The sequence below is a fragment of the Calonectris borealis genome, chromosome 4, assembly GCF_964195595.1.
Source record: "Calonectris borealis chromosome 4, bCalBor7.hap1.2, whole genome shotgun sequence".
Classification (NCBI taxonomy): domain Eukaryota; kingdom Metazoa; phylum Chordata; class Aves; order Procellariiformes; family Procellariidae; genus Calonectris; species Calonectris borealis.
In genome coordinates, this window is record NC_134315.1 from 34,170,212 (window position 1) to 34,195,046 (window position 24,835).

A 24,835-nucleotide genomic window follows, 5' to 3' on the forward strand; every position below is an offset into this window, starting at 1 on the left:
TTATAGATGTGGCTGCAGAGTCCCTGAATCAGATGTATATTATTTTCCCATTCCAAAGTTTTAAATATTTAAAAAATGTACTTAAAATATGGAAGCAAGATTTTGTATATGCATTTTTGTCAAGGCTTTAAAAAATTAATTGCTTTCTCCAGTCTTTTTTTTAATCTAACCATTACATTTACTGTTCAGGAACTTTGATTTTGGGTTTAGAAGTCAAGCAAAATTTAATGTTAGAAAACCAATGCAAATTTTTAACATTAGTTTTATCTTCCAAAATCTTTTGGGTTTTGTGGTAGCAATGTGTCTTGCCATGCCTCTAGCTACATGGAGACGGATGCCTACTTAGTTTTTCCATGGGTGAGTGAGAATAAAGATTTCTAGAGCAATTGAGCCACAGTTCAAGAAATGGGAAATCCATTTCTACCACTGAATTAAGGTCTGACCCAGTGCAAAGTGCCTAGCAATGTGGCTTCTCTTCTTAGCAAGCCAATTTGGTGATGGAGTTGTGGGAGGCAGTTTTGAGATACTGTGGTGCCTCTTTGCCTGCCAAGGCAGCGTTCCTAATGCGGCATGGCTTTCTCCCAGTGAGGAAGACTACCAGCAAGTGTGGGATAAACTCCCCAGGCTTCTCCAGGTGTCCTTTCCATCCTGGACGTTTTCCGATCTTTTGCAACACAACTTGCTGTCCTCAGTCGCTGTTGTTTTTGCAAGCACAGGCTGTTTATCAGTGTTGACTACTGAATGTGCTGTCCCTGTTTCTGGCCGCCTGTGGCTCATGGCGAGCAGGGAACGATGTTTCTGGCTCAGGAAATTGGTATCTGCGTTGGCCGAAGTCCTGCGTATGTCCCAGCCTGATCCCTGATTCTGATGAGCACCGTCTGCAAGCTGCGTAATGAAACGGAGAGGCTCTAATGATGTGACAGGCTGATGGTGCTGAACTGTAAACCGCATCCTGACGATTTAGCAGTGGAAGGCTGATTCTTGATGAAATTGGCCCCTGCAGTATCTCAGGCGAACAGAGCTGTAACTTTTTAATGACTTCTTGAAGACAGGTCATGGTTCTATAATTATCTCCGTCTCTGAATATACGGGAGTATCATTCCATTCCTCTCTCAAAGGGTTTTACCCGGTTTTCTCCCAAATTGTCGAAATTGCTCAACAGTTGGGATTGGTGTGTCCGTAGTGCTTATTTTAGTCATTGTAGACAGAAGTACTTTTTACCCTTATTATTTGTATGCTATTTGGCTACCAGTAAGTGAATTTGCAGCATTTAAGGTGATACTTATTAATGACAGAATGCACAGTCTGACCTACTTTTCGGTGCACTACCAGCAGTGAATTTCTCTTGGAAGAGAAATGAGAAAACTGCCAGAAAGGCTGGTATAAATGATTCGCAGAAGACTATATGATCAAATACTATTGAACAGTATAGCAAAGCCGCATCACCGTATCTACTGAAAAATATCAAATTTGGTTTAAATAAATATATCATGTGTGCTGCTCAGAAGGTGTGGAAAATAACAAACGTTTCTTTGATCAAATCCAAAATTAGAGGTTTTTTCCTTGTTAGAAAATTATTTTACATGCGCTTAAATAGTGTGATTTTTAGAATTACAAGCATCTTCTGGTTACCCTAAGAAGTCTTTGTATTGTGGTCATTCTACAAATTTCTAAGGGAGATTTAAGACAGGGTTTGATTTCTAAGGTTGGGGGTTTTTTTAATTTCCCTGCTGGTCAATTCTGCCACATTTGTGCAAAAAAAACCCGACCAAAACAAAAAAAACCCTTTATTTCCTCCCAGGTCCTGTGGTACTGCAGATGCCTGTCCGTTATGTTCCCACACAGTATACCTCCTTCAGAGGGCCTTCATCAAAGGTGATTTTAAAAGGCATAAGCAGAAGGAGTAATACTTCACTTTGTGAAAAGCTGCAGGTTATTGGATATCTTGCATATTCCTCTCTGTCACCATCTGAGGGGATGTTTGTTAAGCAACGCAGCCAGTCTCCTCGTAAACACCAGTTGCAGGAAGTGTGGAGAAAAAAGGTGGTAAGATTGAAGATACTGATTTTGCTCTTCAGATCTGCCTCTTCTACTTCGATCTCTTACAGCGGTTGCAATTCAGGAGTGTATGAAATAACTGAGTCTTACCGGGTGGTAAAGAGATTAAAATGACAAGATGTATCCAAAAAAAACTGGTTCTCATCCTGCTGGGATTAACTGGACATCCTTGGGCACTTATGTTTTAGCCTTCGTGGTCTGCAGCTCCTGACTGTCGGAATATTTGGCTTCCGAGGCAGATACAGCTTTTGCTGAAAAGATTGTCCACTGAGTAGGTGCAGACTCTGAAAAGCACATTTCATCTGGGAGGTGGACAGAGATTTTGAAAAGCTGTAGGCTTGCAGGCAGGTAGAAATTATTAAATTTGGATTTATTAGTTGGATTGGTCCCTCACTTAGAGATGTGTGGAAAAAATTTTGTTGGAGGCAGAAAATAAGTCCTAAACACATCAATTAATACATTTTATCCAAGGTTAAGGGGGGAAAAATGATGACAGCTGCTTTCACAGTGATGTTCGATGCCATTCCCTTGTTAGGAGAGAAAAATACCACAAATCATTGTGAAAGATTGGTTAAGTAGATTTTAGTTTAAAACTGATGATTCTGCAATGTATGCTTGGCTACAGCTTTTTAATTAACAGAGAGTAGTTATTCCAAGAAGACTGGCAAAATTTCTGCGCACCTTTCTGACCATACCAAGTGGAGAAAGAAAATCAGGATTTGTGTAGTAGCTGCTTTGTCCTAATCTGAGAGCTCCAGCACTTTTAAATTACACACTCACTTTAAAGACGTCTTCTGGTTTTTTCTGGTGGATGACTGTTTACTTACAATTTTACAGTTCTTGTGTGTTATTGTACTGCAGCATCTCTGCTCTTCAGAGTCAGATGTGTATTCATGTACCCTCAGTTTCTTTCTAGCGATTGTCTAGATGGATATTTAGCTTATCAAGCTCTAAAGATTACTCTTAGCTGAACTAGCAAACTGAGGGCAGAATAGAGTTTTCTTTATAATGGCTTATGCAACTTCTGTAGTGTCTTCTGATTTTTGTGAAGAACTTTATAAACATGGTTATTTACTGTTTTCCCTCAAGTAAAGTAGATGCTCATTTTGGTAGAGCTATAGTTAAATATCCATTTTAGTAGACCTATTTTATAATTATAGAATTGTGGGGTAATTAGTGTTTGAGGGGACCTCAGCTCATTTAGTCCTACCTAATCAAAGCAGGGTTTGGTGTAAGGTCAGGACAGGTTGTTCAGGGGGTTATCCGGTTGAGTCTTGAAAAGCTCCAGAGATGGAGACTGCACAACCTTTCTGGGCAACTTGCTCCACTGGTGGACTGTTCTCAGGGTGGAAAAGTTTCTCCTTGTATCAAATCCGATCCTCTTCTTTCAGCTTATGCCTGCAGGCTCTTGTCCTCCCACCCTCCACCATTATGAAGAGCCCAAGCCCAGCTGCACCTCCTTGATACCTCCCTGGAGGTCCTGGTGGGCTGCTGTTAGGTCACCCCAAAGCTGTGTTTTCTTCAGGCTGAACAAGCCCTGGCTGTGCAGCCTCTGCTTAGAGGGTTAGTGATCCGCTCCCTACCAGCTTGGTCGCTCTCCCCTGGACTTGCATCTTTGCTGTATTGGGGGGCCCAAAGCTAGAGGCAATGTTCTGGATGTGATCTGCGTGCTGCATAGAGGGGGTAATCCCTTCCCTTGACCGACTGGCCGTGCCCCTGCTAATGCCGCCCATGAGGCTGGCGGCCCTCTCTGCTGCTCGGATGCTGCTGGCTCATCTTCAGCTTGCTGCCCACCAGCACCCCCACGGCCTCTTCCACAGAACTGCTCCAGCCGGGCCATCCCCAGGCTGTATCGTTGCAAGGGGTTGTTTCTTTACAGGACTTTGCCTTTGCCCTCATTGAATTTCATGAGGGTCCTGCTGGCCCATTCCTCCAGCCTGCCTGGGTCCCTCTGGATGGCAGTCCTGCACACAAGCATATCAGCTGGTGTCCCCAGGGTGGTGTCGGCTGTAAACCTGATGAGTGTTCACTCTTCCAGAGCATTAGTTAAGGTGTTGAGCAGCACTGGTCCCACAGTAGATCCCTGCGTTGTGCAAGATATATTTAAATAGTTACTTCTACTCTATCAACAAGCCTAAGTTTAATACGCCAAAGTAGGATGGCGTGGCTGATTGTCCTTTCAGTAGGAGTTGCCTTGTGCTTGCTGTTTGATAAACAGCTCTGTGCAGCCATTTTTGTTAGGAGAACAAAAGCAGATGAGAGAGCTCTATAGCTACTGTCCTCTTGCTTGTACTTGCAGGTGCCGCTGTATTACGGTTTGTAGACTGGATGGATAACTGTGTGGTGGAGTGGTTTGGGTGGGAAGGGAAGAGCACCGTGAGGTTTTTGATCACTTGGGAGTTTCTGTTCTCTCTCTGAGATATCTGTTGTGGGTTTGGCCTTTTTTTTTTTTTTCCCAATAATATGACTGAGAGTGGAATATAGGTGCAAGAAAAAGATATATTCTTTTTCATAAATGCGGTGACTGACATGATACCTGTGTACTCCACTCCATGCCTGCCATACTTGCGTCTTTCTCACTCTCTTACTATCCCCAAATCCTGTAATCCATATTTTTATGCCTTGGAGATCTAAGGTATCACTGAGTATCGCTGGCAACACCAGTTCTGGGGTCTAACACCTCTGCCTCAAGAACAGAACATATATAAACAATAAAACCTGAAGACCAGAGTTCTGAAGAATAACTTCTGAATAAGTTCTTCAGAGATGGCTTTTCTTGGGCAACTTCAGATAGAAGAAGGTGCTATGGAACAGAGCCTGGGAATGGGAGCCAGAAAATCTTATAAGCAATTGGTATTGGTTTTAGTTGTTTACCTATTCTTATGATGAATGTACACAACTACACCCTAAAAGCTTGTTAGTGTGTGGTCTTAAGCTCATATTGTTTGATGAGATGATTACATTTCCCTCTTTGGTTGAAAAACAAAAGTTTAAACTACTCAGTTACGTCATTTGCTATTTAAACATCATTTTTACTCTTTCTTTTTTTCTCATTTTTCAGTGACAATGACAAATATTGGAGAAAAAGGTAAGATTTTTATTAGCTATTTGTAAGTGGAATTCATATATCAGGGTAGTATAGTAGTTCACTAATAGAATTGAGATACAGATCTAATCTGTTTTAAATAAGTGTATTTTTTTGTGTTCCTCAGCTCCTTTTGTTATGCTGCTGTTCCTGAATATTGCTTTAGCCTTTCCAAATAGAGATGAGAAAAATTAGAACTTTTTACGCTTCTTACTGGCTTTCTGAAGTGTTAACTAAAATAATCCTTATAGTCTCTTTTTAAAATTTCTATTCATAACAAGGAAAGCCCTTTTAAAACCAGGACTTCTAAAGATGAGCAAGGTGTTTGTGCAGAGTGTGACATACTTAAATGGGAGGTGAATTTTTTCTGCGGTTTCATTTCAGCCAGTGTCTTTGAAGAAACAGAATCCTTCAGAAACGTAACCTTTTCAGAAGCTAATAAAACTGCCTGATTAGCTGTCATTAGAATTCCTACCCCAAGGCTGTAGCATGTTTAGATTGCTTTTCCAGATGCTATTTTAATACCACAGCACAACGTGGAAGTGTAAAGTGTGGGGCTGCGGAGCTTTTGGAGGAAGGGCGTAGGGGTTAGGAGACAAGCTATATGCTTTTTACATTTCTGTAATTCCGGCAGATTTTTCTAAGTCATTTGAGACTCCCTCACTTAGAGAAAGTGTTTGGCAATCAACAAGAAACATTCCCTTGAAAAACTTTTCAGTTCAGTGATCTTTCCCTCTCCCCCCCATATGAGTGCATAAGCATATCTGCAAACTTCAGCACCTGCAAACTTGGAAGAAATTCCAGTTTCTTGCTGTTCCGTAGTGCGTGTGTGGGAGACCAGTATGGTGTTAGGCATTGCTTACAACGCAAATTAGAATTATCAGCAAAATGCACTGGGAAACATTAAATTTCTTTATTTTTAGCTGCTCAAAGCTCCTGGTGAGCTTCAGGAGAAATTTACCCTGGCTGTAGTTCTGCCCTAAGTGTTTTCAGGAGTGAAAACTGGGCAAATGTGGCTCAGCCCTGTTACAGGTTGCTGCATATTTCCAGGCAACTCTAGCTATGCTAGCTATTTGTAAATGGGTTGCCTTCAAGCAAGGGATACACCATTTGTTTTGGGGTTTTAGGTTTTGGGGTGGCGTTTTTTTGTGGGGGTTTTTCGGTTGGTTTTTTTTCCAGAAAAAGTGTAAAATAGGAGGATTTCTGCCCAGGGAGTTGCAGACAGCTCTTCTTTTTCTGTCTCAAGGGAATTGAGGTTCTTATGTTGGACTCTCAACACCCACAGACCCAGTGGATAGCCCAGGGTCTCCATTGCGGAGCAGGGGAACTGGTGGGTAGGTGACCTGGGAGAAGTGACTGCTCAGGACCTGGGCCAGGTTGGAGAGCTGAGGTGCAAGAGCAAACAAGAAGAGCTTAAGTCTTGTGCAGACTTTAGAGGGGAAATATGGGGTAATGTCTTTAGGCTAAAATTTTGTCTCCCTCCAGTAGTCTTTTTTTTAATATATGAAAAAGGAATTTTTGTTATCAATCACAGTTACCGTTATTCTCACAACAATAAAATACAGATGCGGGTTAGTAAACTCATAGTGTACAGAACTGATGTAACTTGCCCTTCCTTGCCCTCACTTTATGCCATGAATATACTGCTGTTTTAAAAAAAAAAAAAAAAGCTGATTTTGTTAGAGTAGATCAGGTTTTTTTAGAGTTGATAGAAATGTTCTGATGAAAATGTGGACTGTTCCTGACACATGCTTGTGCAATAGCAAGAAGGTCATTTAGTGTAATCTGGGATATTGTGGTTGAAGCGGAGTCCAGTTCTATCACTTACTTAGGAGATTTTTTTCAGTTTATAGACGTGCCATATGGCTCTTTCACCCTATCATCCCAAAAGCTTTGTACAGTGTTGCTCTTCAGATTTTGTTAGCTTTTTGTTAGCTTTTGTTTATTTTTTTTAACAGCCTAGTGAATAAGAATCAATATTTACTGTGTTGCTGCTTTTTTTGGGTAAACAAACTTCAACACCAGAAGCATTTATTCAGCGTTACTTTTGAGGCGAAACTACAGAAAAGAAGAACATGCTGGGCTACTGTTCCTGCATTTATGCACACCATCATGCATATGTTATGGAATGTTCTCTAGCACAGAATAGCATTACATATAAAAAACCATGGGCTAACCGTATGAGGGCAATACTTCAGATTGTGTAGTGAAAGTACACGTTTCCCTTTATGGTGTTTTTTGACGATCTTACAAATTTATAGAAGATGCATAAAGAATATTTGACCGTGTAGCTTCCATATAACCCTGAGCTCTGTATGATCTGAGTTCATCTGTACAGCAGGGAAGTAATATTTTTCACTGTTGCTGTCCTAGCTGTCCTTTATTTGCCGCTTCTCTGCCCAAGGACAAAGAATCCAAGGAAATACTCTTTCTTGTGCATTAGAGCAAGTTAATCGGGATAAAAGTTTTGGATTTACTATTTACTGTAGTGAATTGCTTAGTACAGTGAGAGCTTTTAAATGGGAACACCTATCAACCCACGGCAGGCTCTTAAAAGAAGTTAGCGTTACCTTCTGTATTCTGGTAAAACAACTCAGTATGTTGACTGACATCTATTTAAAAAATCTAAGAATAAATCACTGGCTGTGAAGAATATGAAGTAGTGAATGAACATTTGTGTAGTAGTGAAAGAACCTGCAGGTTTTTAAAAACCACCCTACTGTCCTCCCCCCTGAAAATCTAGCAAAACAAATTAACTGGTTATAGAAAGTCTTCAGGTATCGTATGCGTATCCACTAAAAGACTCCCCTCATTCTAGTCGTCGTCTAGGTGGCTGTACTTCCTTTTCGGGGGCTTTGGGGTTTTTGGGTTTTTGTCTGGGGTTTTTTTGCATGACTAACAGTCTCCCTACATGGCTTATAGAGCTAAAAAGCAGAGACACATCAGTTAAATAGGATTTAACAAATGCGTAAAGGAAGAGTGCTTGCTAAATAATTATGGGGCTCTAATAGGCTATTAGCCATTCCCCTGAAACGAATATATGTAGCCTGTATCATGACTTCCCCCACACAGTCTGTATTTGTCTCATGTAAAGTTGCAGTGCAATATTTTTGTTGCAAAGCTTTTGCACAGCCTACGTATTTACATGTTAGAGTAACTATCTGTGATATGTACAGCATCTATTTGTAAGTACTATAATATCATTGGTCTGTTTGTATTAATTCTGTTCCTTTTTGATTTTAGTTGTGTGCCTGGTTGCTTACCACATATTTTTCATGCTGTTCATCTGGTCATATTGGAAAACAATCTTTACGCTACCAATGAATCCTTCAAAAGAAGTAAGATAAACTTAACTTTTGTTTCTGAAATAGCCTAGTCAAATGCTTGATTTTGTAGTATTCAAATAACTTAGTCTCTGATGTCATGTAGTTTTACACGGTGTAGAAAAATACAGATGGTAGCTACAGCTTCTTTATAGGAGTATATCAGATTGCAAACAGTGTTATGAACAAGACAAAAAAAATTACACCTTCTCTATGTTCTAAAGGTTTTTTAATACATTTTTTAAATCAGGTTATATTTATGATATTAAGGAGAAAAAAACTCTCCACTTGAAAAATACGAGTTATTTGAACTGGCAGCTTAAATCTTTGCGTGGGAATATAATACTTCTATGTGGGCAAAAAATGTATTTTCATGTGTTTAAGACTTATATTGCCTGTCAGCATCTGTCTGTTGTCCTCTAAATTAAAGCTTCTTCCCCATCTGTTTTGGTATGAAGGAACTTGGGGGTTGTGGCGTGAGCGCACAACAGGTAAGCTGATGCTTGGGAGCCATGGCTGGCTAAGAAGGAAGGGAGCTAGTGTAGAACAGCTGCGTGGAAAAGAGGTCTGAGGTAAATATATGCCCCAAATCCTAAATCCAGCTAGTACGGAAGTGTTAAAGAAGAAGGATCCAGTTGTCTTGGAGAATATTAAGATACAAAACCATGTTCAACATGATGTAGCCTCAAGGGAATTGCTTTTAGTTCAGTATTGGGTTTTTTTATTATTTCAATTTCACATTCTTTTTAACATTTTAAAAAAAAAAAGGAAAAAGAAAACTGTCAATAGCTTTGATGAAAATCCTCCCTACGCAGCTTGGTACAACCAGCACAACTTTTTGGCCCCTTCCATCCTGTCTTTGTACAGAAACCCCACAGTCCGCGGTAGGTGCTACGTCACACAGCCTCTGAGGTCAAGAGGAATCATGCTATGGCTGCTTTGGCGTTTGAAGCATCCACAAAGCCAACACTTATTTCATCATGGACTCATAACTCTAGCTGCTATAATTACCATGCCAACACAAAATAAATAGCTTGTGATTTCTGCTGTCTGTTGTGCGGACGCTCTTGTCTGAGTAGTTTTCATTCACTAATAAGATATGTAATTGTGGAAACAAGTAGATAATTCGAAGTAATTGGCATCTTCCTTGAATTTCACACTGCAGTCTTTACTACAGCTTGGGGCAGAGAGGAGGAAAACAGATTAATAAACTATTTCATTTGGTAATTACATAGCAAAATACATGCATATATATGGGGACTGTAGTGGTAATTAGAAGGGTTTTCAAATCACTGGGCTGGTGCCAATAAAAGACTCTAAAAACGTTTTGACGAATCCTTAATAATTATAGTGGGATTCCAAAGCCACCGTACAATGCTATCGGAGAACTTCAAATGGGATATTAAAAGTATTGAAGTTGGGTAATAGAAAGCAGTGTGTGGTGTTTCTGTGTTCTTTGAATTTACACAATGGTGCTGCCAGTAAGTGACACCTTTTGTTGTTCTATGTCTTTTTCCTAATCTACTAGAGCAGTATTTTAAAATTTAATTAGTGTATTTGTAATGTTAAGTCACTGCTTGGCTTCCAGTTTCTAGAATGAAGTCTACAAATGTAAAAAGATGTGTTTTCAACTTAACTGAACCGACTTATCAACTATAGCAAGTATTTGTTTGAAGACTGAAAAACAAATAAAGCTTTTGGGTTTTGTTTTCATGAATATTGGAGCTGGTGCAAACCACACAGCTTGTATATTTATTTTTAAGTTTATTTCAGATTTTTACATGTATAAAAAGCACTAAAGTTCTGGCACTGTGGCTTGGAATTTAAAATATTGCTAATATGACATTTTTCGTTTGAAGTTCACTGTGTTATCCCCACTCCTCCCATACTGGAAATAATTGTCCAGAAAAACACTTCAAACTCAACAATACCGTGCTACGCTAATTACAGTTGTGCCCATACACTTTGTAAAGCTTTTGAATAGACGATTTTCTTCCTTTTCTGTCGTGAGAGCTTGTGAGTTAGGAACTTCTCCCAGTGGTAGAGAACTTCTGTAGTTGAGGATCTGTTGCGAAGGAGCCATCTGGCTGCAGTTTCTCTTTAAGAGACTTTGAGAGACTTCACTTCAGTGTGTGCCGTTCTGTACCTGTGTGTACCAGCATGGAGATGGTTTCCCAGGCGGAAGGTTTTGTAGGCTTAGGACTACTCTGAGAACCAATAGAAAATGATGGAGCGATAACCTTATGTGCTTCAAACAGGAAGCATTAAAAAAAAAGGTATTCTGAACCAAGTTTCTGCAGTGAGAAATCCTATGTATTCCAATATAAATCAATTTAGGTCTTGGCAAGAGTGTATTCTTGCTAGGGAAAAATGAAAGGTGACCTGAGAAACTCATGCTAAACAGTGAACCTCCAGCCTCTGCTGGAAGATTGTGAACTTTGTCAGGGAGGTAGAGTGGTTCCTTCTCGATGGAGGTGAGAAGAGGTTCCTAACTATGTGTTTCTGTCTGTTTTCTTACAGACAGAATCATTTTCATTTAGGATCACTTCCATTTAGGAAAAACTTTAATATTACTATCATGACTAGCCTTTCTGTAGACATAAATGCTATGCAGAAGGCGTCTATTTCTGGTACAGGTTAGAGACAGCCACGCTTCCTGCCAAATACGGACTTCTTTTCAGAGGTGTCTGGTATCCTATTTCTCCGATAGTGATACGAAAGACTTCGGCATCTGCCCATTTCTAGAAGCTACAGCGACAAAGCTGACTGTCGATGTGTTGCAGAGGTCTTTAGAGTGTAAGAAATTTGGACTACGTCATGTATACCATGCATCTCTTTCAGTAATTTTCACCCTCTTGGCTCTTACTAGAACGATGTTTGTCATTGCCATTTTGGGCAGTGACAGAAGTTGTCCTTTTATGCAGGAAGACGTTAAGACGTGGTTATTCTGTCATATGGGCCACCCATCTCTTCTTTCTCTCAGCCAGTCTCTGAAGTAAAAACACAGCCTAACACCTGCATGAAGAGAAGAGCGACTCTCCAATGGCAAAGAATAAAAGGGAAAATGCCTGACACGAGAAGAGAAATAAAGCTATCTTTTCTGCTATTACTAGTAGCGTATTTTCTTTCAGTTAAAGACTGATATCCCTTGCTTATATTCACTAGCTAATATTTTGTATTACAGAAGTAAATTAACTGACCTTTCAAGGGAGTGGTAAGCTCTTGATCCTCCTCTTCAAGAGTGTCGCTTATTACTTCTGGAAGTATTCAGCATTGCATCAATACCAAATCAGAAATAATTTTAATTTTTTCTTCAATTGCCATAAACTAAATTAGTGGTCTTAGGAACATGGGGTTATTTGCTATATTGCCTTGTACGTGCTGCTAATCCATCTTTACATAATGAATATTTATTTCTCTCTACATCTCTACAGATACTTATTTAACCTGAAATTTGCTAACATATCTTTGATTTTAAAAATTTTTCCAGTTTCATCTATCATATTCAGACAAGGAGTCCTTAGAGAGGGAGCCTAGAGGTGAGTCCCAGCAAGAAGTCTTAAGACGGGCAGCCAAGGATCTTCCTATCTATACACGGACAATGTCTGGAGGTAAATAGGTGTTCAGGAGACCGTGGAAGGCAGGTGTCTTGATGTACTACTTAACTAATGAAAAAAATTTTCAGGGGTTTGCATTGTAGGGAAGAACTGCTTTTCATACTTCATAAAATAACAAAGTGACCCAAGAACTTAACGTTGGTGTAGCTTTATGCAGCTATATTTATTCAGTGGAAAGATTGTTGGAAAGTAAATTGCTGTGTACGATTTAGGATTTTAGAGTGGATTGACAATGCCTTGCTAAATGTTTGCAAACTGACATTAACAAATAGCTTGTAATACTAACAAACTGCAGAAGAGGCTGTAGGAGTCTTTAACTGCATAGATTTCTTCTTTCATAGGTTAAAAAAATAAAAAATTAATAAATTAATGACTATCTGCGTGTCAAGTATAGCTAGGTAGATCACAGTAAGAAACTGTTACTGTTTTACTTGCTGATTGTTCAGTTGCAAGAACAAAAGTTCTTCCAAACTGAGGGTTGATCTTAACCTACTGATACCGTAAGTTTGTGAATGCTGGCTAGCTAAGCAAATTCAAGAGATAATCTCATATAGTAAATTAAAGCTGTTAGAATAATAGCTTAAAGTAGCTATATTGTTGAACAGTCTTTAAAGGTTTTCCAGTCTAGTGAGGGTTTTGTGGGTTTTGTTGGTTCGTTGAGTAGTTTTGCAGAGCTGAGGGGTTTGGAAGAGAAAACCCTGATTAACATGATTCGCAGAGATTGCAAAAACTGAGCTTTTTGGGTTCACTCTGCTAGATTCGGCATTGCAAATACTTAAAGAATGCTTAAATATTTGCAGCTACTTCTGATCATGCTGAAATGCTTTCCTGGGGGTTCTGCTGGGCTGAGCTGCTAGTATTTATTTTTGCACAGACTTCAGGAATCAAAATGTGTAACTGTACATTGAGATCTAATCTTGGACCTTTTTTCTTTAGCAATCAGATACTGTGACAGATGCCGTCTTGTAAAACCAGATCGTTGCCATCACTGTTCTGTATGCGACAAGTAAGAAAATATTTTAAATAAGTGGTTTTCTGAATTCATGGATTTTTTTCTTGACACAGAAGCCTTTATTTTTTATGCGTAGATTTTTCAGGTTTAATGTTTTGGCAGATAATTTCCCGCCCCTTAGATTTTTTTTTCAGATTTAGTTTTTATTTACTTATTTCTAAGGAAGTCTGTAACTTACTCTAATTCATTTGTTGGCTTTCTTGATGCCAACATGGATTACATGGTCTTATACATTCTTTACGTAATGGTTAAAAATTATGAATATTAATAAAGAAATTTCCTTACAAATGTAACCAAAAATAGCTGATAAACAAAAATTTGCTTCTTTTGTTAGAATCTGAATAAAGATCACTACCCATCTCAATCTAATCATGATGTCACTTACATCTTATCCGAGGTAATAAACTTAATATCCTATTTTTTATTGGATAACTTGCAGGTTATTTTTATTTAAAGAAAGAAACAACCAAGCATCACCCATTTCTAAGTGAAGTCGTAAAATAAAGTTTTTGTTTGTCTAACATAAAAGGAAGTTCACCTACGTATTCCCCAGAAGTCTTTCTAATTTAAAGTGCTTTCTAATTTAATCTTTCTTTTCGGCTGTTCGTCTCTCTGACCTTTTTCCAGTTAGCTTGGATGTCTGTGTGTTTCTCCACTCTTGCCCCCAGTGGTTTAAATTTCTAACCTTAAGAGACGGGGCTTCCTCAAAGGTTGATTTATTCTTAGCTTTAAGGCTGTTCCAAATACTCTTCAGCTGATAATAGATCAAACCTTCCAACATGATTGTGAGGCAGAGAAGACTTTCCATTTTGTCCAGCAAAACAGCAGAGGCACTGGGAGAGTAACTGAGCTGAGGCAGAAAGAGGATCTTGGTTGTGTTGTATGGGATGGTGGTTGCGAGGTAAGGTAGGAACATTCTTGTGTCTGAGCAGGGCGGAGAAAAAGGGTGACCTGTGTTATCCTATGAAATGTGAGTGAAATTTGCAGAATGCCCATAGTTAATACATTTTGCAGAATACCTTAGTTTTGTCCTTGCCTTGTCAAAAGCCACTTGCTTCAGTTCTATCTGATTTTCCTGTGCATGTTTTATTAATGGAGAGTAATTAATAGCAAAAATGTTTGGGATTTTTCATACAAGGTAAGTACTTTAAAACCTCGTGTGCATCTGTATATATTTTTATAAGATATATATATATAAAAAAGCAAGTCATGTACTTGGAAATATATTTAATTGTATCACTAAGTATATAATAATTGAATTAGCCCAGTTTCTAAGGATCTGTCAGAGAATAAACAATAGTTGAAAAAACTATTCAGAATGAGGACCAAATCCTAAAGCTGAAGTTATAGGTTGCATTTTCTTAAATCATTAAGTTCTTGACAGAACAAGTGTTTTGGGTTTGGGTTACCTGCAGTTTACTTGTAGGTAAACTGTATTACATGAATTTAAATAGACATCTTTGTTAAATAGATTAGGTAACCAATAGTACATATGGGTAATTCTTAATCTGTATGGGAATAATTTAAATTTGACATGTAACTGTGCTTCTGACTTTTGTTTTTCTTTTGCCTTTTGCGATGCTTGGAATTCTGTTCGGTTTTCTTAAGATGCATTTTGAAAATGGATCATCATTGCCCTTGGTGAGTGTACTATTGGCTTTCTTTTCCTACTTTGTGATTTGGTAAAATAAACTCTTGAGGGGCCTGTTATGAAGGTGATGCTTCGCTATTCCTAGAGTTAGATGCTTATGTGAAGTTACTGGTCTTGCAGGACCGTTGGAGTTATTTACTGTATGTCCTCTTTTCCTAGTTGTGAGATGTGGAAAGACGTTCACGTATCATTTTTCTTAGACCTCTGAGTTAGGTAACTCCCTTGTTTTTACAGTTAGGATGAGGTAGACTTCTGGTCAGTAAGAAAACTTCTTTTAAGAATTGCATCTTTTCTTCATGGACTCTGAGTTTGAGTATTACTGTGGCTTAGTTGCATTGAATGATGAAATACTACCCTAGGTTAAAAACCAAAGGGAAGGGCTGTTCCCCTTACGAACCTCCCAGGACAGCTTGAGTGGGCTTGCTGGAAAGAGCAAGTTAGCTCTGTTAGTTTTATGGGTTCTTTGTTTTCTTTCATTTGTTCTCCCCTCTCCCTCTCACTCTCCCTCCTTTTGCTGCTGTGTCGGCCTGCACAATGGTTTTGTTTCCCTGTCTTTTCTCAGCAGCCCGTGGAACCAGTGGGTAGACAGGATTAATTTTATGTCAGTTTGGCAGGTAACTCATGGAAATAATTAAAGATAATTGTTTAGTAAGGTCCAAGAGGATTGAGTGGTAGATGGCAGGTCTTCACCACGTGAAGCCAATCAGAAAAGAAGAATCTCCTGTGTTGGACAAACCGAATGGTAGATGATTCTAAGCAGCTGGTTTGACCTTCTCAAATCAAACTCCTGGGCAGAGGAGACTCTGTCCTGGGGGAGGAAAGGGTGCTGGGCTCCTCCTGTTTGTCTTGGTCCTGACTACAGCCTCTGACATAATGCAATATGATTTAAGAATCTCCCCTTATTTTGCAGCTGCATGGTAGATACAATTGAAAGAAATATTTAACAATACAGGGTAGAGTTATTTCCTACATATTTTTTTGCTGGAGGGATATCGGCATGTGAAACTTGATGATGCTTAGTCTTAGTAGTGTGTTTCTTAAACAAACAAACAAAACACAAACAGATAAAACTGTTGAATGTGGAACAAATTTCTTGTAAGAAAAAAGGCTGTTTCCTTTTTTCAGCCTTCTTATAGCTGTCTTGTAGACAGCTACAAGAAAAATAGCTGTCAGGCTATTCCTGACAAAATATCAGTGAAAAGTCTCAGTATTACTGTTATTATTCAGTATTATACACACTTCTCATAAGCTTTATGGTCTGTTTGGGATTTTTTGAGTTGTCCTGCCTTAGGATAGTACATGAAAATGTCCTTCATGTAAACTTCAATTTCACAATAAAAATCCATTGCATCAAATAACAAATCATAAACTGAGCACTTAAGTGTTGTGTAAAGGGGCAGTTAAGTGTATTTCACTAGAGCATAGACTTCTAGAAAAATAAATTCACTTTTCCTCTCAGTAGCATTGGCTTATTTTACCTGTTTGCAGACTCTTCACATCCAAACAATGTAAACATACCCAATTTGAGAGAGTATTTACATTGGTTTTAATCTAATAAGCAATGGGTGCAAAAAGAAAAAATAGAAATGGAGAAGGTACTTGAAAGATGTGTAATGCTTCTTGATGGAGAATTGTTCCTTTTGTACTCCAAGTAACAGAAATGCACTAGAAAAAGAGGTATTGTCTTGCTTTATTTTGCCTAATTTGAGTGGATGTCCACAGTTCCTTGCTCACCCTGAAAAAAATAACTATGTGGAAGTGACAAGAGAGTTTTGAAATATTGCACAGATGCTGATCAGTTTCCTTTAAAGACCCGTGTTCAAGGGTTCTCTGGGAAATATCATATGGCTATTTTGCCAACAAAAGTAAAGGTGCAAATCAGTGTAATGGGTGGGGTTTAGCCCCCCTGAAAACATCATTAGGTCCTGTTTTGCTTTTCGTGTTGAGATTTTTTGGCGGGAGCAAGTTTGGTGGGAAAGAAGGGGGAAAGAACCTATGTGATGTTTAGGGAGAGCAGGGAAACAGTATGGAAATTACTATTTTAATACTCTGCTAGGAGAAGGATTGCTGGAGAGAGGGCAGGTAAAAATAACCTAGGGAAAGTAAGATGAAGCATTTGGAAGGCAGAGGTAGTAAGATGGTAGTCATGTCCTAGCACCAGGTCAGCTGTCTTCTGCTTTTTGGGAGGCTTTATTTTGGCTATCACTCCTGCGTTAATGGAAGTGCTGTGATAAATGGAAATATTTAATGCTGACTGCCCTCTTAACTACTCTAAAAGGTTTAAGTGATGCAGAAATAAAAGCATTTGTGATTTCTATGCTAGTGTAGATGGAGCTGCAGGCAGGAATGCAATGGCTTGAGGCATCACCAAAAATATAATTGGTATATAACAACTCTAATACTAATGAGATAGATTAGGAACACCTTAGGAATCACTTGAAACATCTCTCCTTTGTCTTTTGAGTCATCCGAAAAGAATTTAGCATCTCCTTAATTCTGTGATGCTTTTTATTAACTGAGTTGCATTGCCTTCAGTGCTTTGTAAGTTATTTCATTGCCTGGCATTTTCAGTAAACTAATTCTTGAGACAGAAAGCATATCTCTTATTCTTGCACTTCAAAATTAAGTGTTTTAAATATTATCTGTAATCCAAATTGTTAACCTGGACCGTTCTTCTGTATGAATGTTTCACTGCAGTAGTACACCATTATTTAGCCAGTTGTCGGTACATTTATCCATTTTAGTCTTCCTCAAAAATATTATGCTTCAAATCTAACCACCATTCTTTCTCTTCAGTCTTCTGATGAACTATTCTCTTTCAGTAAGAACTCCTCAGTCTGGGGCTTTGTTAAAATTGAAGGGAGCGGAATACTTGATGAAAGTTTATTTTAATGTGTGTATCATATGCAGTAGTGCAAAAGAACGATGAGAAAGAAATCTGTCTTTGATTCAAGAAATTTCATCTTTGGGGAATAACATTTCACTTGGTATTTCTTTTCTCACACTAAATAGTGTTATAAAGTAACAACTTTATGATGAAAGGAAAACAGGGTTATCATAGAAACCTTGAATCTGTTTTGTCATGACATTGCTTACTTTGACATATTTAATGAAAAAGAACACTTCACTGTGGAGAACTGTAAATTTACTTTCAAATAATAATTGTGATGAGCTTAGAAACATATCTTCCCGTTATTTTCAATTAGAACAATCTGTTGTGCGTCCTTCTTAACTGTAGTTAATACAGATGCTTAGCTATTGCTGCATGTTTAAATGGCGATGCTAAGTTTAATGTTTAGCCAAGGTGGCATGTTTTGTAAAAACAAAACAAGTAACAAAACAAAGGAACCTCCTAACCACCCTGAGGATGGGTAACAGTAGTGTATAGTGAAAGTTTATTTGGTATTTTAAGATTCTACCCTATTCTAATTACCATGTGTCCTGCCATTACCATCACTGTCTCCCTAAAGAAGAGAATAGTTGCAATACCTTGTCCTGCACTGCTAGAAGCTAACGTTGAGACTTGCCACGACTTCTTGTTTTTTGAGAATTATTTTTCAACATACAAGTGCTTTTCTTCTCTTAATTAGCTGATCTTTCTGACAGCAATAGCAATTAGTTGAAGAAGGTATATGCAATTTTTTTTTTTAACTGATATGGAGAGTTATGCCAAGGTTAGTGGTGCAATAATAACTTTGGTTAGCTTCTTGATGCAACCAGATAAAAGAAAGAGGAAGCTGTTTACCAATAAACTCTCCGTGGGCAGCACTCCAATATTTTTCATTTGGTATATGTAATATCATTACATGTTTAATAGAGCTCTAAAATTCTAATAATACTTAATATATTGCCTCTAATGGGAAGCTCCTATGGTACTAAATGTACCCTTATCGTGTCTCTTTGATGATAATGTATACTAGTTCCTCATTATCATATATAAATCCTTTAAAAATAGGAAACAGGTGAACTTGAAGCCCATAAGTAAAAACGATAAAATGAGATTTATTTTAATATTTCCTGTGTATTTAAATGTTCCTAATCTCTTTTACCTGCTGTCATGTTGTCACTGATATGGAACATTTCAACAGTAGTATTTCCCTCATTATTTTATACAAATGTAAATATTTTTAGGAATCTCCTATGAATACTCTTAAGTTTGAGAATCTTACTAAGAAGTTACAGTACATAATATGATTAATGAAGGAGGATGTGGATTAAATGAGACTGCTTTTATTCTCACAAAATTCAGTCGAGATTCAAATTGTTGGCTTGTAACTGTCCCAGTTGTTATGTGCCTAAGGGTGAAACAAGGATACTTAAACTTACTTACAAACTAAAAAAGTAACTGTAACTGCAGTCACATTTACATCAGATGTGCTGGGAACAGATTTCATACCATAAGTGAAAATTCAATTTCAGTAAGCTGTTGAAAGTGGTACTACCTGGCAAAGTTGTTTGGGTTTTTGGTGGTGGTGGTGGTTTGTTTTTGGCTTTGGTTCGAATTGCGACACTAACTTGGGAGTTGAAGCTAAATATATTTCAGTAGCTTGAGGCACCAGAGATAGGAAGCAATACTTGGTTTACATGCTGATAGTAACTTTTTTAGAGTAAATAAGTTTAATTTTATATTGGATGAAAGCAAAGAAAATAACTTTCATTACATTCCATTTTTACTTTTACTTTTTTTGTTATCAGGGTGAACAACTGTGTAGGATTCTCCAATTACAAATTTTTTCTTCTCTTCTTGGCTTACTCGCTACTGTATTGCCTTTTCATTGCTGCAACGGATTTACAGTATTTTATCAAGTTTTGGACAGTAAGTACCCTACTCTACATACTGTGTTTAAGTGTGTGAAGTTACCACTGTGAGAGCAGTCTTAAGTTTCGGAGGCATTACATTGTAATCCAGTATCTCCTAATTGAGATACAAAAGTTTATCTAATAATCATAGCCCTCTATTTTTTTCTGTTTATCATAGTTTATGAAATTTCACTTATTTCTTCATTATTTTGAAGCTGTGTAGAATAAGTATGCAATTATTTATAAAACATTTTACAAGGGAATTTATATTATAGATAGGTTTTGTTAACTTCCTTTAATGCTATGCTATGGAAAAGCTTCAGAGATATTTTCTAGTATTTTAATTATGATTATCTGGGCTCACAACTTATGATATTACCTTCTTAGATTTGCAATATTTATGCTATAATATAAGTATTCTGAAAAGGCTAATTAAACAAGACGATTTTTGTAAAGATAAATTATTATTCACTAAAAGACACTTTAAAGTTCAGATCCAAATTTCAGATTCTTGTTGTCAGTATTTATACTTTCTCAAAAAAGGGCCCATTTCTTCAACGTAGATGGTGTCAGCAACCTAATTGCGTGGACATCTGTACGTAGAAGGTGTATAATTCGTTTATGCAGACTCTTGTTGTCTGGTACGTTTGTGACTGCACTGCATTTGATTTGGCTGAATAGAGGATTATTAATAATCAAATTAAACAGCTATTTCCCCAATTGTAATGGCATAATTTTTTTTTATTTTTAGAATGGCCTTCCTGATACTCAAGCCAAGTTCCACATCATGTTTTTATTCTTTGCTGCAGCTATGTTTTCTGTCAGTCTGTCTTCTCTCTTTGGGTATCACTGTTGGCTTGTCAGCAAGAATAAGTCTACACTAGGTAAGTAGATTTAATGCTTCTGTGTTTAACAGCAAAAAATAAATAATAGATGTATATTATATATATGGGGGTAATGGAAAAAGTGGGCAATCCTCTGCAGGTTCCTTGGATGCTGGTTAGAAGTGCCTGGGTCTGGCAATGTCCAGTACTGATTCCCCAGTTCTGCTGCTCCCTGGAAATTCTGACTCTTTTCCTCTTACCCCAAGGGGCCAAGCTATTAATGAACTTACCCTCTTCCTCCTAATTCCTCCCATCCACAGCTTGTTAACAGAAACTGAATAAACTAAAAAAAAAAAAAAAAAAAAAAGAGATCACTTTGTAATAAATGTTAGAGGCACTAATGCATGCTCCCACAAGTGCTTCTTGTTTGGCATTCGCAGCCCCCAGGTCAGCGTCCCCTGGTGTGGTGTCTCAGTCAGGGCAGTGGCTCCAGCGCTTCCTTCCCACCCTTGCGCCCTGCAGAACCAAAGTTCCTCTGTTCAATTCAGCTACCATTTTGTTTAAAAGCTCTGAAAGGCACAGTTATTAATTCCAAAACTTTGCCTGTACTGGAGGTAAGGAGAGAAAAATAAAAATCTGGAAGGCAGGCTGATTGTGGCCCTAGTGTTGTTAGTTTTGATCAGCGTGAATGAGCACAAAGAGCCCATGTCAGAGAATGATCTGATACAGAAGAACAGACTTTAAGGCAGTGCTTCTATATTTAGTAGTAAATGCACACGGAGATCTGAAAGGCGGTTTCGCAGTTGTGAGTCCTGTCTACCACATAATCATAGATGCATAGAAAGGACTCTGTGTTATGAGTTAATTTTAAAAACCTCAAAGAAGGTGGCCTGTGCCTCTACTCTGGGAGTGTATATATAACTGCATTGAATATCAGTGCTAAACCAGGATTTTCCACCACTTGGATGCATGTTTGTCTGGTTACAAATCTTAAAAAAAAAAAAAAAAAGGAGGCGCAGAAGATTTGAGGCCTGTTCTTTCTATACTATATCCTGAACTGTAATAATACCAATTTGCATTATATTCATTAAAGTTTCAAAATCTCTAAATGCTTTTCTGTTGATATAAGCTGAATTAGAGTAAGCCAATTAATTGATCTGTTTTTTCCAGTTCTCTTGGGTTTCACTAATATGTAGATAATGGAAAACTTTGAATATATATCATTGGAAGAAAGCTTGTTTACTTCAAGATTTCTCTAGGGTTTGTGGGTTTCTTCAGTATTCTGAAAAATCATCTACTTAGAAGTTAGTATCGGAAAAAAATTGTTCAATCTAGTTACAAGTGGAGAAAAGTTTTATCAATAATGCTTAAATGAACAGAAATAATTAAGTACTCTGTTTATAAACTGTTCTTATTTTAGTGCAAAAAAAAAATTTGTTCAAAGGTAACCATAATGCAGTACACTTCTAATTCAACATTTCATGGTTTTAAAACAAAGTGACTTCCATGCAGGTAATATACCGTGCTTTCTGTACACTTAAGCTACTCAAAAAGATCAGTTTGTCTCTTCTCCCCATTTTACTTTGGGAAATTGCTTGATATGTGAAACCCTGAACATGCAATAGTTTAGTAATGAAGCCGTGACAGCTTTAAGTGTGGTTGTGCTTAAATCATCCTGGGAGCTGTTTTCCTAGCCTAACATGGGCGTCTAAAAGGGTATCTCTATTTTCCCTTCCCTCTTCTTTAAAACACCTTGTAACTAATGCATACTACATGTTAAAGGTCATTTCCAACAGTTAATAGCTAAGGATTTACTGCACAAGGACGATCTCTGCATGGTTCGTGTGAGCTGTACTGTCAGGTCATCAGGACATGGTTTGCCTACTATATGTAGCCAGTTAAGGGAATTAAATGGCCATCAGTCACTTGGTGGAAAGTGAATGAGTTTTCTGCTTCAGGCACTTTGCAACACTTGAAGTTATATTTAGCTCTCTTCTCCGGAAATTTAGGTTGGACATCCATGGGGAATAATCTGGGTCTACAAGTAAAGTGCTTGCTTTATGCAGCTGTAAAAACACACAATATTTTCATACCCCAGGGTGCGAAAAGCTGGTCTTACTATTAAAGTAGGTTAAGCTTTTCTTCTTTTCCATTACTCTCTCTGTAGTAAACCCTTTGTTTAGGTTTTTCTTTCTTGAACACTCACTGTGGTATAGTCACATGCTGAAATCTTCATATAACGTATCATGCCTTCTTAAAAGGTGAGTTCCTCACTCTTCCTTGCCTTGATTAGAGAGGAAGGTGGAGGAGATTTCCACCCTTCCTCAGCCATAGGACTTCCTCTGCTCGCACAGTGACTGTGTGGCACTGGCTTTGGCTTTCATGAGTGGACTAGCTTGCTCGGTCCTTTGAGCAGTACAGCCTTTCCTCTTGGATGATGGTATCATCAGTGCAATTGCCTAAATACCGGTGTGAAACTTAAACGTGCGATCCTGCAAAGAGATCTAATTAATTTTTTTCTTTTAAGAGGTATTCAGAGCTCCCATATTTCGTCATAGAACAGACAAGAATGGCTTTAGCTTGGGCTTCAGCAAAAACCTAAGGCAGGTGTTTGGTGATGAGAAGAAATACTGGTTGCTGCCTGTGTTTTCAAGGTATGCTCAGTTTTTAATGCTTCATTTGAAACTGTTGAATAATCAGGATCCACAGGGTTTGGGGGGGTGGTTAGTTTTTTGAAATAAGATACAGTAATACTCACTTTAGAAAAAACAGTTCTTGGAAGTGTTTTTTTTTTTTGTACGGATGACACTAATTCTGAATTTTTCAGTCTAGGGGATGGTTGCTCCTTCCCAACTTGCCTTGTTAATCAGGATCCTGAGCAAGCTTCCACACCTGGTGGTCTTAATTCAACATCCAAAAAGTAATCTGCTTTTTGTTACTCCGTTTCAAATAGTTGATATTCTGTTTTTTTCCTGTGTACATATAAATAGAACCCTGTATAAGATACTTAAAAGTGGTAAGCAAATGAAGAGTATCCTGTTAGTAAGTACAGGTCAGATTTTAAACTGCTAAGTTGTAATTCACCTAATCCTCAGACTTATATTTAAATTTATGGAAATAAGGTAAGGTTTTTCCCCCCCCGATGTCCTTTGTCTCAGTTCAGTGGCATCCCAGGACCTGAATTTTCCACACCTGCCTAACATTCAGTATCAGCAACATTCTGTTCTGCCTACATACGAAACGGTTAGGAACAGGCCTTGGAACAGGCTGCCCAGGGAAGGGGTTCAGTCACCATCCCTGGAAGTATTTAAAAGACGTGTAGATGAGGCGCTTGGGGACATGGTGTAGTGGGTGTAGGTGGTGTTGGGCTGACGGTTGGACTCGATGATCTTAGAGGTCTTTTCCAACCTTAATGATTCTATGGTTCTATGGTTAGTCGGTCTGCCTGCGATGCGGATGCATTACCTTGCCAGGCTTTTGGGGGAGGCCTGCCTCTTCATAGCTGGTGAAAGGTGCTGCGCGTAAGGGAATCCCAGGTCTCGGCACTTGCGCCAAAGCACAGGAAGCTGCATATTAAATGCACATATTTTGTTTCTGCTGATAATAGGACATACTTTCTTAATTCTTATCCTTCACAGACATGACATCTTTAAAGTGTGATAAGTATGCAGATGCTCCTTAACCTAAATAAAGAGAATAGCTTAGTATTTCATATTGTAACTTTTTTGCAACATTTATGTAATGAAGAGTGTGATAAGTATAGTAAACTTGAATATGTGACTTAAGAAATTATAATGGAATCGTATTGACAATATTTTATTCATAAAAGAAATACATTACATTTCAGCTAGCTGTTTATTGACATTTTAAATCTTAACCCCAGTGATCCATAGCTTATATTAGGCAAGAAATTTGGGAGATGTTCTCTCCACTATTTGTGATGTCAGGTTTGTTGTAGTGGGAGAGAATATGGATAGGGTGCATTTGGAACTGAAGTACATGTATTAATATATAACAGCTGTCAAAGAAAAAATCAGAATGTTTCCCTGTTCTGTGCTAGGGAATTGATTTTTAGATTGCGCTTGCATCTATGACAACTACAATGTAACGTATGTAATGATAAAAGTGTAGTGATCCATCGGAAAAGCAGCAAGGTAAGGTAAGGAAAATACCGCGTTCGACAAACTGTAACGTGTGGTAAGATAATGAAAAATTACTGCAGTTGACTAATGTTCTTTTTGTTGGCATTACAGTGAGAACCACCTGTTTCCTGCAAAGTCGTTGCGCGATTCCCAGAGCCACCTTCTTACGGATACACCATCTTGGTCAGAAACTAGTGCAAAGGCTGATAAGGGCAAAGTTGGTAAGGAATTGATTTATGCTGCAATGATTCATTTTGTAATAAACCATTTTTGGAGGACACAGTGTAAAAATGACCAAGGTCACTTGGTTTGTATTCCTGAAC

At 38.1% G+C, this 24,835-nt stretch overlaps 1 protein-coding gene across 1 annotated transcript in view; it reads left to right on the plus strand.

Moving 5' to 3' along the window:
* ZDHHC2 (zDHHC palmitoyltransferase 2) overlaps nt 1–24,835 on the plus strand; it is a 37,451-nt gene that overhangs the window by 5,684 nt on the left and 6,932 nt on the right. Inside the window, exons 2-11 of the mRNA XM_075149166.1 lie at nt 5,120–5,146; nt 8,387–8,481; nt 11,957–12,077; nt 13,020–13,089; nt 14,704–14,736; nt 19,442–19,562; nt 20,298–20,430; nt 22,898–23,024; nt 23,198–23,290; nt 24,624–24,733. Of these exons, the coding sequence (XP_075005267.1) occupies nt 5,120–5,146; nt 8,387–8,481; nt 11,957–12,077; nt 13,020–13,089; nt 14,704–14,736; nt 19,442–19,562; nt 20,298–20,430; nt 22,898–23,024; nt 23,198–23,290; nt 24,624–24,733 (930 nt within the window). The remainder of the gene's footprint in view (nt 1–5,119; nt 5,147–8,386; nt 8,482–11,956; nt 12,078–13,019; nt 13,090–14,703; nt 14,737–19,441; nt 19,563–20,297; nt 20,431–22,897; nt 23,025–23,197; nt 23,291–24,623; nt 24,734–24,835) is intronic.